Source organism: Xyrauchen texanus, chromosome 50, assembly GCF_025860055.1.
Source record: "Xyrauchen texanus isolate HMW12.3.18 chromosome 50, RBS_HiC_50CHRs, whole genome shotgun sequence".
Taxonomy (NCBI): domain Eukaryota; kingdom Metazoa; phylum Chordata; class Actinopteri; order Cypriniformes; family Catostomidae; genus Xyrauchen; species Xyrauchen texanus.
The window spans coordinates 6,176,662-6,197,066 of NC_068325.1; the positions used below are offsets into that span (position 1 = coordinate 6,176,662).

The following is a 20,405-nucleotide window of genomic DNA, read 5'->3' on the forward strand; positions in this document are numbered from 1 at the left end:
TGGCAGCAGCATATGCATTTGAGAGCTGTCTTGAGATCGCTGCGACAGACGGGACTCACAGCCAACATAAATAATTGTGCAACTGGGTGGGTGGAAGTTAGTTATCTGGGGTTCCACTTGGGTCATGGGCAGGTGCGTCCACATGTTAACAAAACCGCTGTGATCGCGGCCTGCCGGTCGCCCAATATCTAAAGGAGGTAAAGCAGTTTTGGGGTTGGTTGGCTACTACTGGAGGTTTGTGCCAAGTCACTCTGATGTCACCAGCCCACTCACTGACCTTACTAAAAAGGGGGTCACCGATCCGGTCCAGTGGACAGAGTCATGCCTACAGGCTTGGTAAAGTCTGCACTTTGTAGGGGGCCTCTTTTACATGCTCCTAACTTCACACTCCCCTTTATTTTGCAGACTGATGCATCTGACAGGGGGCTGGGGGAGGTGCTCTCGCAGGAGGTGGGAGGGGAGGAACGACCCGTGCTGTTTATTAGTTGCAAGTACCATACCATTTAGAAGGAGTGTCTACTAACGCGTGGATTACCCATTGGTATTTGGCTCTTCAGCCCTTTAAATTTGAGGTGGTCCACAGACCAGGGGTGCAGATGGTTGTGGCTGACTTTCTCTATGTATGTGGTATGGGGGGGCGAGGTCATGTGTCGGTGTGCAGGAGAGGGAGAGCGGTAAGGCTCGTCACCTGGGTTGTGAGTACTCTAACACCTGTCTCTAATTATAGTGATGGCGGTGTGAGACCTGAAAAGGCACGCCAGAGCATCAGAGTGGGAGAGAGAGTGGCAGAGGAAACTGGTGTCTGTGTGTCTGGCCAAAACAGATAAAAATATTACATTTGTTTAAGTTCTTATGTGATACTGAGAGGTTGGTTTATTGATCCGTGTGTGTGTGTGTATGTGTGAGAAAATAAATACTCACCTCAACTGTTCTCTGTCTCCTGACCCCTCCATTTCCCACAAACTATGTTCTATCACACAGACGCTCATCACAGAAACCATGCCATGCACAGACACAGCTTTGTCATTTAACATCCAAGTGGAATGCATAGATAAACTGGCCCCTTCTCAACTCCATGACCTGAGCAGAACTTTGGAGAATTCACAGTAACACAGAGCCAAACGCAGATATGACATGCACACAGAGAAAGATTGGAATGTTTGTTGAGGGAAGCATTAGACATGGGCATGAGAGTGCAAACACTCTCTCTAAAAATCAATAGTCACTTAGCCACACAGATGGGCTGTAGGATTTTATGCCATATTTTATGAATTTTGACAGGAGTATAGTTGGCAAAACGCTGTGAAATTATAGGGTCATCCTTAAGTGGGATCAGTTTTAGTTTTCTTCAAATTAGTCATGCAATTAAAGTGTTTATCATGCTGCCTGACACAGTTTGTTATATTACAGTGTCTTAGAGGGCAATGGCTTCATAGCTTGGACATGTTCTACTAAAGTTTGATAAACAGAAAATGTCTAAATACTTTTTGGAGTCAAAGTATACTCACTGAGCACTTTATTAGGAACACCTGCACACATTCTTATTCATGTGATTATCTTATCAGCCAATCGTGTGGCAGCATTGCAGTGCATAAGATCATGCAAATATGGGTTAGGCGCTTCAGTTCATGTTCACATCAAACATCAAAATAGGGAAAGAAATGTGGTCTCACTGATTTCGACCATGGCATGATTGTTGGTGCCAGACGTGCTGGTTTGAGTATTTCTGTAACTGCTGATCTCCTGGGATTTTCATGCACTGCAGTCTCTAGAGTTTACTTCGAGCTGACAGACAGGCTATGGTAACTCAAATAACCACTCTGTACAATTGTAGTGAGCAGAATAGCATCTTAGAATGCACAACACGTCAAACCTTGAGATGGATGGGCTACAACAGCAGAGGACCAAGTTGGACAATTTGTTTTACCATAGTCCATCCATCCATCCATCCATCCATCTTCAACTTATCCGAAGTCGGGTCGCGGGGGCAGCTGCTCCAGCAGGGGGCCCCAAACTTCCCTATCCCGAGCCACATTAACCAGCTCTGACTGGGGGACCCCGAGGCTTTCCCAGGCCAGTGTGGAGATGTAATCTCTCCACCTAATCCTGGGTCTTCCCTGAGGCCTCCTCCCAGCTGGACGTGCCTGAAAAACCTCCCTAGGGAGGTGGCCAGGGGCCATCCTTACCAGATGCCCAAACCACCTCAACTGACTCCTTTCAACGCAAAGGAGCAGCGGCTCTACTCCGAGCTCCTCACGGATGACTGAGCTCCTCACCCTATCTCTAAGGGAGTAGCCCGCCACCCTTCTGAGGAAGCCCATTTCAGCCGCTTGTACTCACGACCTAGTTCTTTCGGTCATGACCCAGCCTTCATGACAATATGTGAGGGTAGGAACAAAAATTGACCGGTAAATCGAGAGCTTTGCCTTCCGGCTCAGCACTCTTTTCGTGACAACGGTGCGATAGAGCGAGTGCAATACCGCCCCTGCTGCCCCGATTCTCCAGCCAACCTCCCGCTCCATTGTCCCCTCACTCATGAACAAGACCCCGAGGTACTTGAACTCCTTCACTTGGGGCAATACCTCCTTCCCTACCTGGAGTACGCACTCCATCGGTTTTACCATAGTGTTCCTAATAAATTGCTCAGTGAGTGTATGTTGATATGCAATGTTGGCTTGAAATATATTCATCAATCTTTTTTTCTTTACAGCTGATTGGTTCAATAATTGGCAGGCAGGGTACAAAAATCAATGAGATCCGTCAAGTATCAGGAGCTCAGATCAAGATCGGAAGTCAACTGGACAGCACCAGTGACCGACACGTCACCATCACAGGCTCCCCAATCAGCATCAACCTGGCCCAGTATCTAATCACATCCTGGTAAGCAAACCTGGATATCAACCATTCATAAAAGATCCAGGGTGCTTTTACTTGACCACTCCATATGGTGTTGATGCCATAATATGCCATATGGTGTTGATGCCATAATGATCCAGATAATGATCCAGATAAGGACAACATTTTAAGGGATAGTTCACCCAAAAATTGAAAAATACTTTTTACTCACTATCCCTTTAAAAGCCCTGAATCATCCAAACCTCCGGGAATATTCTATCAGGGTTGTTCCAGTCCAGAGTTTGCAGACTAAAAAGTAGCACTTGTGAGCAATGCACAGCAACAAAGCAATAAGAAGTGGCGGGAAAAAAACCGAGGCTGAGGGAGTAATTGGCCAAGTTTCAAGCTAGAAGCTTGTTAGAGCTAAAGGCACAGCATTTTGGCAGACTCATAGACAGACTGTAATTTTCTCCCACAAGATCTATACGGTTACAATTTGATCAAATGTTGTGTCAGGCAAGAAAGCAGTGAATCCCAGACAGCTTTGTTCCTCCAAAGACTTAGCTGTCGATGATGGGACAAAATTGAATTTGCTAATGTAACAAATTTGATAGTTCTGTTTTTTACCCAGGCATTTGAAAACGGTTGTTCCGTACTTCAAACGGCAGTTCAATTAACATAAGGTAGAATTTGTGGAACACTCATTTACAAGATTCAAACCAGGAGATATTAAAAGAAGTGTCTTTATTAATATTATTATGATTCATTTATGGCTGTTTTTCCTTAGATTCTGTATTAGATGACAAATAAATTAAGGTTCCTAAATAGATGCAGTGTCTTGTGCACAGCTATATACAGTATTAATTATCCCACCAAATAATGACTCCGCAAGCTGTAAGACAGTAATAATTGGGTCTTGAATTAAATATGTATGCCTGTCTCAGGTGTGTTCAACAAGCAGACCAGTGCAGAATGTCAAACTCATACTGAGAAGCCCTTCATTATCTGGTTTGGAATATGTTAAATCCCAATCATCCTGCATGAAAAAACAAAACGTTGGTTTGAAGATATTCTGGAAGCAAGAAAATACTATTTGCCAATGGGTTAAGAAAAACAAACCCAAATATTCTCTGAAAACAAGTCTTTTAACGAATATTATAGGCAGTTTTGCTTAAGTAAAAATATATTTCTAAAGGATGTTTAGATATTTTACTGGAAAACAAGGAGCAAATTATCTTTTGCAGTGCAGATCAGTCCAAGGCACTCTTGCATCACAAAATATTTTTTAATGAGTCAGCTCGATCAAGCGCTTAAAATCAAACATGATTATTCATGTCCTGTAAGTCCTATCTGCAGAGGTCACCAATGATCAGTGTCTTACTAAGAATACTTTATTTAACATCTTGTTTCAATGACTTGCATCAGAACGTTCTGCATATTGAACACACCCCACATTTGATAGTGTCCTGTGACATCAGTTGAAGTTCAACATGTAGTGACCCCAAAAAGCATGTGGACACTTGCGAGGCATTTTAAATATAAGATTGTCTAAAATAACAAAATATTCAACAAAGTGGCATTTATTTTTAAAGGGATAGTTCACTAAAAATGTAAAAGCTCTGTAGGTCCTTAAGTAAAGTAAATGTTGGCCAGAACTTTGAATGTCCAAAATGCACATAAAGGAAAAACAAAAGAAGAATAAATGTGTTTTTTTGGGGCCACCGTATGCCATTATTTACAACAATCAAACGCACATTACTGCATTTGCAATGAGTAACATGTTGACAAATGCATCTTTTTGACGACTTGCTATAGAGTAAGGAAATGCTACTGAAATTGAAATAATTTTGTTTCTTTTCCCAAAGCCCCTACCCAAGCCATCACCCCAAATTAAACAGCTCCTTTCCCATGAGTGCCAAGGTCCCCCCTCAAATAATCTGTTGCAACCACCAGCAAAACACACCTCTCTTATGATTTTTTGGTTTCTGATTTTTGTTTTACTTTTATTTCTCTCAATTTTTTGTTTAACATGTCTTTTATTTAACCTTCTAACCCTTCTCCATCCGCCTATCCTCCTCCTGTCCCTCCACCCTCCTCTCCTCCACCTCCTCCTTCCCTTCCTCCCTCCCTTGTACAGTTTAGAGACCGCCAAATCCACTGCCCAGTCCTCCTCCATGTCGACCCCTGTAGACCTCAACATGAGCTTCACCCAGACTGCTTCCCCCGCATCGTCCTCTGCCGCAGCCCTGGCAGCGATGGGCGGCCTGCCCCATGCTCCTATCTTGGGAGCCCCCTATACCCTCCCCCTCTCCAGCCTCCTGGGAATCAAATCCATCCCCTTCCTGGCACTCTCTGCCCCTGCCGCTGCACCTGCCCACGGCACCTTGGCTTCCTACACCGCCAAGATCTCCAACGCCAATGGCATCAAGAAACCCGAGCGACAGAAGTTTGCGCCCTACTGATGCTTGTCGAGAGGAACCACCAAGAGCCTCCCTTGTTCCTGAGAATGAACCAGAGAGGAACAGTTTCAGGGTTCATCTCTTCTAGCCTGATGTAGCCGTATAGACTGACTGTACCGATTTCTTCGCTGCAAAAAAAATTATTTTCTTCAACAGTATTTTTGTCTTGTTTTCAAGTAATAATGTCTTAACGCAAGATAAATTTACATTTTTGATTTAAAAAATTGTGTAATATAATCATAAGTTTGAATTGCTTTTGGCAACTTTTTTCTTGTTTTAAGCATAAACCTCAAAAATTTTTGCTAGATTTATACTTAAACCAAGAAACTAATTTGCCAATGGGGAAATTGTGTTTGTCAAAAACTTAATTCGAAGTATATTCTCGGTAAAGAAGTCTTATTATCTTACACAATTTTGCTTATCAAGTACTGTTTTAAGGATGTTTCAACATTTTAACTGTAAAACAATACAAAAATGCTGATTAAGAAAGTAATGTTTGCAGTGTTTTTGGTTTCGTAGCTTATCCTGAAAAATCGTAGGAAAACAATGTCATAATTAGTTTTATTTATGTTGTTTTTTTTGGCTGAGGTAGCCGCTAAAGCCATAGACTATTCCTAATCTCCTATTTTCCCGAAATCTTTACACACGTTTAATGTCTACTGTTATTTATTGATAACGACTAAATATTCCTGCAGAATAGTTTCTAATGTAGAACACTGTTGACTGATGCTAATCTCTTACGTATCAGCTTTTCTACAATGATGTCTGTGAATGCTTCTGTATACAACTTCCTGATTTTTTTTTAGGAATCTTTAAACGATGTCAAAATATGAAAAAAAAAAAAAAAACAGTTTTTAAAATGACAACAGATCTAAACCTTGCTTTTGTGTTACTTTATTTTATTTAAAAAAAAAAAAAAAATCATTTTGTTCACATTAGTTTAAAAATGTTATTTATTTTATTTATTGTGCGGAGTGTTTCTTTAATGGTCAATGTTTGTTTTCTGTAATGGGGGTCTTTGAATTTCTTCCATTTGATCATGGTTACACATGTCCTGACAAAGACACACATCTGAGGAACCAAGAACAAATTTGACAATATTTTAAATACAGTGTAATTATATCTACAAGTTCTTTATGTATTTCTTTACTGTTGTATGGAACATAGCAAAAAAAACAATTTAAACCTCTAAATCTGTATTTTTGTCATGTTTTCCACTACAAATTACCTAAAGTTCGTTAAAACAAGCTAAATTAACTTGCGTATCAAAATGTTATATATATAATATTATATTCAGAGAATATATTCTCAACCACATTAGCATTTTTTTAATTGTTTTAAACATACATGTGTTAAAATAAAATTAAAAATACCAATGAGGTAAGAAAAATACTTAATTCAAGATATATTCTCAAAAACAAGGTCTAATATCTTGCATCTTTAACTTGTTTTAAGGATGATTTACTGGAAAACAATACAAAAATACTAAGAAATGTTTTCTGCTGTGAAAGTGTATTGTGCCACGGTGAAGTCTGGTATAATTAAGTGTCCAAATACTGAACGTGCTACAGCTAGCTAATTCATTTCAAAACTTGGCTGGCAATGGCCAAGCTTGGAAAGTAGCGTCCATGTCAGGGGGATTCCTTCACCATTTCTGATGGCATAAAATGACTACTATGCATGGTGACTGCCCTAGTCGGAAACTAATGCTGCATGTTGACTTGGCCCCTTACTCGCACACACTACAGTAGCAGACAAACTACAGCTTAGGTCTGTTTAGTGATGGTTTTGAAATACAGTATTGGATTGAGAGTGCTAAAACATTCATACATAGCAGATACACATAAACATGCTTTAAGTAATCATCGTAGTTAAGTCATCATAATTATCCTCGATCACAGGAGTATATGATGTGGACTTCCTATGCTTTGTTTTCTTTTTGAAATAAATATAGAAAAATCACACTTATTTTTCTAAACCTAGAGTCCTAAAATGTAATGTGACTACTCACACTAACTCATTCATTTGGTAGATGTTGTGTAACCTTGATTCATGTTTGTCATTTTTATCTTTATCGTTTCTGTATTATTTTATTATTATTTTTTGTTTAGATATTTTTTTCTCAAACGTCTCTCCCACACTCATTTGCATGAATTTAACTTGCCGTCTATGCAAAACTTCTTGGGGGTTGGTTCTGCGATTATCCTGTGTTGTGCATCACAGGTGGCCCTATTTAAACCATCTTTGAAAAAAGGCTATTGGCAAAGACGGAACCCAAGGACAACATTGCCCTTGAATTTATGAACCATGCCATGTATAATATATATATATATACATACCTATATGTTGTATTATATCCATATTTCCCATTCCATAGCCTAACACATAACCACCCTTTCACACCCTATTTGAAATTACACAGTGTGGAAATTAAATGCATTGTGGCACTTCACAGTGATATTTCCACTATAGTCTTTGACTAGAAAGGTTTTGAAAACTGTTCAGATTCTTGAATTATCTGAGGTCTGTTGTTTGGATTTGTTGATTGGAGTTTTTTCGTTTGTCAGCATTGGCATAAATGCAACTGTTTTATTTCCATTCATCTATGCCATACAAATGAATAAAAACAATACTATATTAATGTAATCCTGTCTTTTCTTTTCTCTCTCCGCTGTGTGAAATAAATGTTGACTTTAATCGTACGGTAATTTGTTTGCCAGAAAAGTCAATTACTAACTATTTAGAATCTTTTGTTTTTTAAAAAGCTGAAACTAATAAGCATTTGAACTTTAAATAAATAAAATACCTTAATATGTAAGCCCTAATGCACAATGTGTATAATTAAAGCAATAATCCACTCATGGCCATGTGTTACGGTGATTTTGCTGCAGGTAGGGGTGTTGCTCGGCCATGCTTTAACAAACATTTAATCAAGGTAAAAATGAATGGCCTTTATTGCTTTTATAAGGGTGGTTGACATTACATACTCCTGGGAAGTTGAAATGAGATGTGGCATGCTATATACCCCATCTAAAACCATTTTAAACAGCATTTTACTAGTTCTTTTCAAATTATTATTAGGGCTGTTGATTTAACGCATTAACTCTGTGCAATTAATAATATAAAAATAATGCATAAAAAGATGTACGCAATTTATCATGTTACCGGACCGTAATAAGGAAGATTTCTGAGCAATTCAAGCTTGAATTTCTGTTTTCTCCAGGGGCCAGTAAGCGAAACTTCAACTGTATCCTCGTGCGACCCCACGTGTATTTTGACTTCGCTATATGCAACGCATAATTTAATTGAATAAAAACTGACTGAATATTGTTCACAAGACTCTAGACTGTCATTTAAAGGGTTAACATCTGCCGCAACAAGTCACATGACACAACAGCATGCCGTTGATTTCCTTGAAGCGCTCCTATGGATGCAGCGCCAACAAAAGTGCCTCTTGTAAGAAATAGATTTTTGTGATTATCATTTTTTTTTATTGATTCACATATTAAATATATAAAAGCAAAACATATACAAACAGAATCAATACTTAACCCCCTCTATTACCCAAGAACACCCCAGTGGTCACACATGATTATAGATACACACACACAAATAAAAAACTTAATATGTAATAATCACACACATAACAACTACACCTCTCTCTCCACTGTCCCTCCCAAAGAGCCCTCCAAAAACACCAGATATTTGCCCCATTTTCCCACAAACAAGTCAAAATTTCCCAGTATTCTAGATGGCCCTTCTCCAAAAGCCACCACCCTGTCCATCTCTGAGCACCAATCCTGAAATGGGGGTGCTCCAGCCAACTTCCATCCTCTTAAAACTATTTGTCTGTCGATCATGACGCTGGTTAAGACCCACTTTTTGATATGCTTATTCTCCATTGATGACCACCCCATCGCCAAAATACAGAGTCTGGGGCAGAACAAAAATTGAGTGCCCAAAACTTCACACACAAAACTCTGAAACTTCAACTAAAATTCTTGGATCGTAACACACCACTCAAAAACATGGATTGTGTCTCCATCTTCTGACGTTTTTTTTTTAATCTTAGCCCACACTCCCTCCTCCAATACCAATTTTAAATCTTTCTCCCATATTCCCTTGATAGAAGTTAAAGCTCTATCTAACAAACTCTGAATTAGCAGGGAGAAATACACTGATGCCTCATGACCTGTTCCAAAAGCAGTAATCACCACTATCATAGTATCTGCCACTTTAGGGGTGTGTATGCTACTCACAAAAATAGTACAGAGCAGGTGGTGCATCTGTAAATACCTAAAAAACTGAGATCTGGGAATCCCAAAATGTTGAATCAAATATCCAAAGGATCTCAACACTCCACTCTCATATAGGTCACTAAGTGTAGTAACCCCCCTCACAATCCACTCTGACCAGCAGAAAGGGGACTTATCAATACATAGTTTTGGGTTCAGCCATATGCTCGAGGTAACATTTAAATAAATGTCTGAATTAAACACTCTGGACACTTTTGTCCATACCGAGTGCAAATGTGAGATAACAGGGTGCAACTTAACTACTCTGATTAGTTTGATAGAAAGGCTTTGAAATGGCGAAATAGGGGCAAGAACTTCCTGTTCAATACAAAACCATGGAGGGGCAATCTCAGGTGGAAGCGTCCAATGTGCCAAATGTCTCAGACCAAACGCATAATACTAAAAACAACCTCTTGGGTAGGCCTAGCCCACTTCTGTCAATCGGCCTATGCAGCATACTGAATTGTAATCTGGGATGTTTACCATTCCAAATGAAGGACTTCACCTTGCTATCAAATTGCTTAAAATAAGAGAGGGGTACATCTCAGTTTAATAACATTAACCTTCCCAATCATAGATAAATGTAAATGCCCACCTGCTCACATTGCTCAAATTTTTTTTATTAAAGGGTCAAATGAACTCTAACTAAATCACAAAAAATGTGCTGGTAATAAAATACCCAAATACTTAAGGCCCTGCTTGGGCCACTGAAAGGCACCTGGCTGAAAAGCCAATACCAGGCAGTACACGGCCAATTAACTCTGTATCCCGAGAACTTAGAAAAGGAATTAATAATTCTGTGGAGGAAAGGCATAGATCTAGTAGGGTCGGTGACGAATAATAAAATATCATCTGTGTAAAGCAAAGTAAACAAAAAAACAACCCCTGGAAAATCATCTTTCTTATCACGGCTGATAAAGGGTGTCTATAAAGTAACTTAATCCATCCAGTAAAAGTATTCCCGAACCATATATTTCCAAAATCTTAAATATCATATCAAATGCCTTTTCGGTGTCAAGTGAGATGGCAACAACCAGAGTCTGATCATTTGCCACTGACCATGTGATATTGATGAAATGCCTAATGTTATCGAATAAACCCCACCTGATCTATATGTATAAGAGATCAGACTAATCCGGGCTTGTGTCATGGTTGGCGGAAGCTTTCATTTCTTTAATGATTCCATATAAACTTCTAGCAAAAGTAGAGCCAGTTATGTAGCATAAGATCTAAAACAATTCAGCGGTAAAGCCATCTGGCTCTTGAGACTTGCCTGTAGGCAAGGCCTTAATTACCTCGCCAAGCTCCTCCAAGGTTATCTCAGAATCAAGAGAATTCTTTTACTCCATCATCAGTTTAGAGAGTTCTAATGGTTTCACAATGTTTCTAATATTTTCATCAGTAGATGAAGATGTGGAACTATAGAGATCAAGATAGGATACCTTAAAAGCATTATTAATATCAATAGTCGAGGTAACATTTTCACCACCAGCAGATTTCACTGAGGGAATGGTAGAAAAAGACTCTCTCTGATTTATATATCTAGCCAGAAGATTTCTTGCTTTGTCCACCAATCAAAGTATCACTGTCTTGTCCTGAATAGCCAAAACTCCACCTTCCCTAACAAAATAGTTTTATATCTGTATTTCAATCAGGTCAATTCTCTGAGGCCATCAGACAACATTCAGCACTTCAGCTCTGCCTGGGCACTTTTAATATTCCCTTCCAACTCCATGAGTTCTTGTGCTTTGTATTTTTTGATGAATGAGTAATACTGTATGATCCGGCCCTTAAGAACCGCCTTAAGGGCCTCTCAAGCCACGACTACAGAAGATTGGTCTCAAATGATTTCAGCCTTTAACATTTGTTGGAATTCAGGATTTTGCAAAAGGGATACATTAAAGCAACAACGATATGATTTCATTTTCTCTGTATGTGGCAACACCTCTAAACTCACCAGGGTGTGATCTGAGGCTTAAATGTTTCAAACTGAGCAATCCACAACTGATGAAATGAGGGAATTAGATATAAAAAAATATATATATTCGAGAATAAATCTTATGGACTGATGACATTTTTTTTATAGTCCCTACCAGATGTGTTCAAAAGTCTCCAAATATCTGTAAGACCTAGATTTTTACACATTCTATGAAGCATCACTGTTGCTCCAGGGTGCTTACACACTTTTGCTTCACTATGATCAAGGATGGAGACCATCAAAAGATTAAAGTCTCCTCCCAATATAATATCATGAGGGGTGCCAGCGGCTTGCAACATCCCTTCAAGATCTATCTAAAGGTAAAATGACCCACTCACTCCAATGTTTGCAAAACATATTCTACAAAACAAACTCCATCCACTAGGAGCCTTGATCATCAGCGTTAGGTGCTTAAATATTAGCCAAAACAAGACTTTGCCCCTGAATATCTGCTAAAACAATAATGACTAATTTATCATTGCTCTGTTTGAGACATTTGAATTGTAGATGCTTACTTATCAACTTATCTTACTTATAACAAAGACTCACCTGCTCTTAATTGAGCCAGCACTAAATAAAACATGTCCACCCCATATCTTCCCAAATGTTTCAGCTTCCTGTGGAGAAAGATGCATTTCTTGAAGGAACACTATATCATATTTCTATATCAAGAAAAGAAATAACCTTTCTTCTTTTACCCAACCCAGAGAGACAATCCACTGATAATTAACATTTTACATTTTGACGTAAGAGAAAAAATAGATTGTGTTTCAGAAATAAAATTATAAAGACCCCCGAACATCCCCCAAAACAAAAAAACAAAAAAAAACAAAAAGGAAAAATGTGTGCATTAACCCCACGCAGGACATTGCCAACCGGCATCCATGCCTCTAAACTCAAACAGTCCAAGTACGCCTAGGAGAGTCTCCGCGACAACTTTTCCATCGAATTGTTCAAGTCCAGTGCTTCTAGACAGAATTACACAGCAGAAAATAATCTATAAAACAAACTCGGGCAGTCAAACCAATGTTCAGTGAGATGGCATGAGTGCAGCAGATGACCTAATCACTCAAATATTTGGAAGAAATATTCCAAAAAAAAAAAACTCCATCCAATAGGAGGCATAAGCGCAAAGAACGTGCAGATTCATTCTCAACACTGTCCCGAAAAAGCAGCTAGGCGGAACCAGCACAAAAAGAAACAAAAATGCACCCAGTTTCCTCGGAGGATCAAGCGAATGTTCAGTAAGTCAGGCCCACTCGGCTGTAAAATGACCCACTCACTCCAATGTTTGCAAAAAATATTCCACAAAACAAACTCCATCCACTAGGAGGCTTAAGCACAAAGAACGTGCAGATTCATCCACAAACTGTGCTGAAGGAGTGTTATTCCACAAAACAAACTCTATCCGCTAGGTGTAACAACACAAAATGAAACAAAAAGGCACTCAGTTCCTCAGAGAGTTAAGTGAATGTTCAGTGAGTCAGGTCCACTCGGCTGTAACATGAGAACCACAGATAACTTACTTAGTCATTGACTTAGTCAGACATCGCTTGATGTGGGCATGTATTACTTTACTATTCTCAATTTGTTCGAGAACATCAGTGCCAAATCAACCTTCCATTGATGCAAGAGTTTCTTGCATTCCTTGAATCAATCACGTTTCTCTCTTGTTGAATTCGCAGGAACAAGACAATGCTGTGATTCTTCCAAGAAAGCATTCCTTTACTCCTTGCCTCATGTAACACAAGATCTTTATCAGATGATCTCAGAAATTTGGCCAGAATTGATCGGGCCTGTCTCCCTCAAGAGGATCTCAGAGCCAGAACTCTGTGATCTCGCTCAATTTCCAGCTTATGGCCTGTTATGTCGAGCAGACAAGGAAAGAGCTTGTCTAGGAATTTCACCATATCTCGGACATCTTCGATCTCAGGAATTCTAACAATTCAGACATTGTATCACCGATTACGATTCTCAAGGTCTTCCAACTTTTCCCAAACGCGCTCCAAATCCATCTTGGTCGCAAGCGGGTTAGCATCTAATTCCCTCTCCGATGACTCCAGATAATCGATCCGTTTCACGATGACCCACACTCTTGTAACCAACTCAGAGAATTTAGTCACTATGGCAGTGATCGATTGACGTATTACAGCAAGACCTCCATGTCAGCAACAACCTTCGCCAGCATTGCTGACATGTTCGACAGTTGATGCTGAATCTCTCCCACCGCACCGTCCAAACTGAGTACCCGGTCTGCGGCCCTGCCAGGGGTATCAGCTTGAGCACGTAAGTGTCTTTTAATGTCTCCAGAGCCCAAGGAATTTAAATTCTTTGACATATTACCTTGATAGAACAGATATGGAACAGGGTGTATCAAATCTCACCGGTTTATGATACAAAAGTATTAAAAACTAGCAAAGTGCGCAGAGCTCACCATTCAAGTTTTTTCATTGAATCCTGTTTAGTTATAAAGAGTAGTATCTCTAGTGTAGTTTGATATGCCACTTTAAAAAATCAGCAAACTGTTCTGAGACCACTGCAGACAGGCAGTGTAATGGAGGTTAAGTTATTCACTAAATATGGGTGCATCCTATAGATTTCTGTGCAGTCAAGTGCATACTTTTTATAAAAATACTTTTTATAGCAATGATGAAACTGAGCAGGGGATTTCCATTTCCCAGCTTTTTTAGCATGGGACTGGATGGGGTGAACAAATATTGAGATTAAGTGTTATTGTATGGATGTTTAATTTTCTGTTATATTGGTAATTAAGAAGAGTGTCTGTTATGCTGGAGATTTGGGGGTTACATTGTGGCAAAGAATGGCGCTTGTGCTTAGTTTGAGGAGAGACTTTCACTTGAAGTGATGTTTGATTAAAGTGCTGCTTAGCTTTATAAGAAGTTGCGATCAAATTGACAATGCAACAGTTTCTCCAATGATTAATAAGATAATAAAGTAATTTTATTAAAATAAACACCATTAAATTGAGTTTGACTAACCTAATAAAGTTGTTAAAACTACTTTATTACATGAATTTGACCTTATTTAATTAAATGACGTTGGCTCAATATGCTTGTGAAAACTCTCAAATTTAATTAAGTAAGGGTAATAACATTACAGGTGTGAGTCTACCTGCTATTTTACAACAGCTTTGAATTTTGGATTTCAGAATGAAAATGTTCTATTTTAGAATTAGCCACTTATCGCACATTCTTCTTCCACATAATATAAATCAGCTTGTCTTATCATTCATTTGGCAGTTCCAACACATTGTCATTAGAAGATGTTTCTGTTCTATCAAAGCATAGAGGTTTAACTTCAAAGCTAATTAAAAAACAATTGCGCAGTGGGCCGTTAAAATAAGCCATCTAAAATAAAACATGCCCACTCTGTTTGAACAAGTCTCTGTTGTGTCACTCATTGCAGATGGTGGATTTTAATTTCTGAGCAAAGGGCCCTTGAGAATAGTCGACTCATCTCTCCAGCGATCGCCAAAATTCATCTGTACGCTAAACAATGTCAGCTATAATAACATGCTGACACATCAGCCATTCCTGTATCTTTCTAGCTCAGCTCAACCTGGCCTGAGAGCGCCGCCCATCTGGCGGCTTGACATAACGCCACTTAATGCAACGTTGCTTGAGATGAAAGCAGTCTATGAATAAAGCTTACACCTCACAGCAGCTGCTCAAACACAAACAAATTCTAACAGGCGGGGATATGCCGCCTGTGTGTGTGTGTTAGTGTGCATTTTTCAGTCGAGGAAAGGTGGCTGGGGGTGTGATGACACCCTAAACACAGTCTCTCACAATCTCTCACAAAGAAACTTGGTGTTGCCCACACACAACAACCCAAGACATTTTGCAAAAACAACCAGGTTCATGGTTGTCCATTGATGTCAACTGTCCAGGGACTGAGGCGGATACTTTAAGAGAGTAATTATGCAAGCGATTACCTGCTACAGTCAGCGAGTGGAATAATAAATCACAATTCACCAACAGTTAAAGAGACAAAGCATTGTGAAACGGAAGCCAGTAATTATACAGTGATAGCCAATTGGCTGTGGTAGGAGCTGACACCAGTGGGCTTGGCATGTGGATAAAAGGCATGCACTTGGAAAAAAAATCAAACTGGGATTAAATTCAGAGGAAACTGAAATTCAGCTCAACCCATTACACAAAAAGCAGAGTGTATTTTTATCCCTAAGCTATCCAGAAAGGAATTATTTTGGGGTCATTGTGTCCTTCCCGAGAAAGAATGCGAAAGCTTGTAAAATATTTAAGACTGTAACAAGAAAATGAAATTATATTTAAAAAATAAATAGAGACAGCAGCAACTCTCAGTGCACATTAATAAGCCAAACACAGACCAGCATCCAATCATAACATGAAACGATTTCTGAAAAGTTAATAGAGAGGCATAGATTGTATCGATCTGTGTGCAATTTCTGCACTATTGGTGTCGCTAAACGTAATTGGAAAAATGAAGTTTCCCCGAACACTCCTTCCACACTCCTACTACCTCTCCTCCTGTGCCATTGGTCAGACAAACAGATGGTTAAGCAATATACTTCATGGCATTGGTTGAGCCAGTGAATGCATTTCATGCAATATGCAATATGCTGATATCTACCAAAAATGAGCATTTTGGCAGGGCAAGTAAAATTTCGAAATGCTGTACCGACCCAACCTTATTGTTGAGCCCTGGTTCGGAGTGATGGTGGAAAATGTTTCTGGCCTAAATTTTAAACTTTTATGACAGTTGCAAGACTGACTTAAGTTTTCAAATAGTTTCTGACATGAGTGTATCCTTGGCAACTGGACATTTAAATTTGAGTCATAATAATTTCTAGGCACTCAAAGTGCTTTACATATGTGGCAGGGCGGAGGGCGGGGACGGGTCGTGATCCTACACACCCGGTCCCGTATTAGGCTAATTAAGCCTCCGTGAGGGATAAAGGTCGACTGCGGAGGATCACAACCTGGCCCCGCCCTCCGCCCTGCCACAACATAGTATAGAGAAATCTCCTCAACCACCACCAGTGTGCAGCATCTACCTGGATGATGCAACAGCAGCTATAGTGGGCCAGAACGCTCACCACACACAAGTTATTGGTGGAAAGGAGAGTGAATAAAGTGATTCACTCTCATTTATTCAAATACTTGTGAATAAAGGCTTATGTAAACTTTGACTAGATTCCATGCCCCTAATGACATCACAAAAGTGTCAGAAATAAGGATGCACCACTGTATCGGCTACCAACATTTATCAGTCATTTATTAACCGTCGGCATATTTGTAATAAGTATGAAAATGTGAAACACACTTTGTAAAAACAATAACAGACTACACTATGTATAAGGGTTGTAACATGTAATACTTTGTAGTATATATTTTTATTCCGTCTCGTTCTCGAGAACTTCATAAATTAACATGACAGTTGTGCAAACAGCACTTATCTATAGGCTACATGATGAGGGAAAATCGGCCAAAATGCTTTGAAACCAGCAGACTTTGACTGCTAATTATATCTGTATGATATTCATTAATGCTGCATGATTGATTTAATTAAGACTGAAATTGTAATATGGCTGTGTTACTAAACCTAAAACATTTCTGCACTTCTGTTTTAAGAGTTTAAAACGCAGCCTTTGAAGAAGTAAAGCTTTTTTATATATATTAATCATCATATTATCATATTTAGTAATTTTTTCTATCTTTTTTTTCTCCCCTTTTCTCCACAAATTGGAATGCCCAATTCCCAATGCACTGTAAATCGTCATGATGGTATAGTGACTCGGCTCAGGACGAATCTCAGTTGCCTCCGCGTCTGAGACCGTCAATCCACGCATCTTATCATGTGGTTTGTTGAGCGCGTTACCGCGAAGACATAGTGCGTGTGGAGGCTTCCTGCTATTCTCCACAGCATCCACACATAACTCACCACGCACCCCACCGAGAGCGAGAACAACATTATAGCGACTACGAAGAGATTACCCCATGTGACTCTACCCTCCCTAGCAACCGGGCAATTTGGTTGCATAGGAGACCTGGCTGGAGTCACTCAGCACGCCCTGGATTACGAATGCAGACAACGAAGGCAGATGAGGAGAGCGGATCTAAGTGCAAGCTTTACTTTATTGAAACACAAAAACACAAAGGAAAACCCTCAATGGGGAAATAAACATAACACAGAAAACACAGGCAGGGAACACACACCGGGTTAACAACATTCAACGAAAGACAAGGACTGAACCAAAAACCAGGATATAAATACACAAGGACAGGATGATTACAAATGATAAACAGGTGTGAACAATGACACAAAACGGCAGTGATGATGACAGGTGGATACTGGGAAGTGTAGTTCTTTAAACAATAGACTAGTGAGACAATGGAGCTGAAAAATGGAAACCAAAGGGGCAACGGTAAAACAAGACAAGGTAACTCTAACACCATGGGTGGTAGTCAGTCTCAATACCCAGGCCCCCATTTTTTTCTATGTTTTATCCTTTTATCCTTCACTGTGGCTCTCTTTAACATTTTGGCCTGTCCTGTGATCTAATGTTCTATGCAAATGATTTATTGTTAGAACAGTGAAAAAGCTGTTGTACATCTTTGTGCATTTTTTAATCATTCCTAAGCATAAGAGTGATCTGATGACAAAATAGGGTAAGTTGCATTATCGGTCTATAGTTTTTGTTAAAATTGGTATATGTATTGGCCAAAAGTTTTATATTGGTTCATCACTAGTCAGAAAGGTTCTGTAACTATGCTGTGCTTGATGTAGTTCACATAAGAGCAACAGCACACAGTCATTCATTTGACCAAGGATACAGCAAGAGACATCATGGGACACAACATTAAAGGGCACCTATTATGGCATTTAAAATGTTCCTAATATTGTTTTGGGAGTCCCCAACAACAGTTTTACATGCATGTAATGACAAAAAACACTTTTGTTGTCTTATAATATGCATTTATGTTTACCTGATTTGCTCACCGACTCCCAAATGATTCGTTCAATGACTCATTTTTCCAAACCCCTCCTTTGCGTGACGCTAATCTGCGGTGATTGGTCAGATGACCCAGTCAGTTGTGATTGGTATAATCTGTGCAGAGATTGTCGGAAACGGAACGCCCATCACCATTAATGGATTATGGCTTGTTAAGTGTTGAAAATTAGATCATAGCCCAAAGTTCGGTGGTAAACACCCAATCAGTTATTGTTTGCGTTAGCCCAACGCATAAACATATTGGTAAAGCACTGCATTACTACAAGTTATTGCTCTATTCTTTATGACAACTCCAATAACATCGACAAACATTTCACATATTTAAAAAAAAATTGACATTGGAGACCTAGAAGCTGCACTGAGCGTAACGTACACAACACACACAAATACTTATTAAGCATGCTAAAAAACACATAAAAGCAACAATTATTAATAATACTTACAGGTTGTGATTCAGAGGAGGAAGCTGATCCAAATAAACTTGGTACTGAACCTTCCTTCAGTATCAACCGGCTCGCGAATCCACACTTGAAAGCATTCATGTGCGTAAAGCAATCGTCATTAAAATGAGGCGAACACAGCACAAGGTTCGGGCTATACTTGTGTGGTATAGTTGTAAATATAAACTCTAGCCACTGATTCTTCACATGCTCGTCCCTGGGCAGCGAAAAAAAGGTCGCTTTTGATACGCACTTGAGAACACAGCGTCTTGTTGTCGACATGATGTTTTAAAGTTTTCCCTGGTGTCTGCGCGCGCAATGAGTGGGCGTGACCAATTTGATAATTTTTCGATCTTGGCGTCACAACGAAAAGGAAAATGACTCATTGGAAAAAACGATTCATTAAATTGACTCAGAGTCGACTCCTACTTTTGAGAGACAATAACTTTTTTTACGGTGAACTTTCATATATAAAACTTTGAACTTTGAACCTTTAACTTTTAAAGGTTTAGCCTAGATTTCTCCAAGATCAAAACCAGAGGATCAAAGGCATTATAGTGGAATTTGTTCAGAAGACCTGTTAACCTGTAAGACCTGGGTTTCATTCATTTTTGCAGTGTGATGATGTGATTTTTAAATGTATGTAGAACACATTTAAACTCTTGAATTGAAGGAGGGAAGTTGGATTGATATTGCATACCCATCGGGTGTAATATTTTAAAGAGGATTTTAAGTTTTTGACCTGTTATATAAGGATTTGGTAGTTTGTCATCACAATTCACAAAACAATGAATGTATACTTCATAAATGCTAAATATTGAAATTAGATAATAGCAAGAAAGAAGTTAATAGCATATTAATTATAGTAAGTATAGGCTAAAAGTGTAATGTTTTCGCATTAGCAGGAAACAGGAAGCATTGTGCAATACATTTTGTGGAATTACTGGACATTTTATTTTCAGGATCTTAATGGAATGTTCCAGATTCAAAACAAGTTAGCATCTATCAACCATATCTCTAGGTTGCTGTTTCATTTTATACTTTGCTTTCAATAAACCTCCATGGGGCCCTTGGTGAAGGCACCCCTTCCAGGTTTGTGCATTAATATTAATTAGGTCATGTGACCTATTGCTTTAAACAGGCTAAGTAATAGCATCACAAACTCATTAATATTTATGAACTTATCTTTCTTAAATTTGCTCCCAGTGCCCCACGCCCACAATTTTCAGCAGAACAAAATGATAAAAGCACAAAAGACTCACCAATGACAAACATGCTAACGTGTGTCCAATCAGGAAGGTATAGTAAATCAGCCCTCAGATTTAAAGGCACTTGTGATAGTTAATATATTGAAAGGAATACAAGTTCATCTCAACCCAAGTT

At 39.1% G+C, this 20,405-nt stretch overlaps 1 protein-coding gene across 3 annotated transcripts in view; it reads left to right on the forward strand.

Moving 5' to 3' along the window:
• LOC127641204 (poly(rC)-binding protein 4-like) overlaps positions 1 to 6,280 on the forward strand; it is a 108,398-nt gene extending 102,118 nt beyond the window's left edge. For 2 of the 3 annotated variants that reach the window (XM_052124024.1, XM_052124025.1), the window contains 2 exons: positions 2,711 to 2,880; positions 4,973 to 6,280. In XM_052124024.1, coding sequence (XP_051979984.1) covers positions 2,711 to 2,880; positions 4,973 to 5,297 — 495 coding nt within the window. In that variant the 3' untranslated portion in view covers positions 5,298 to 6,280. Of the gene's footprint in view, positions 1 to 2,710; positions 2,881 to 4,700 lie in introns of all 3 variants that reach the window. The other variant, XM_052124026.1, reaches the window with a different exon arrangement.
• Positions 6,281 to 20,405: the final 14,125 nt, after the last annotated feature.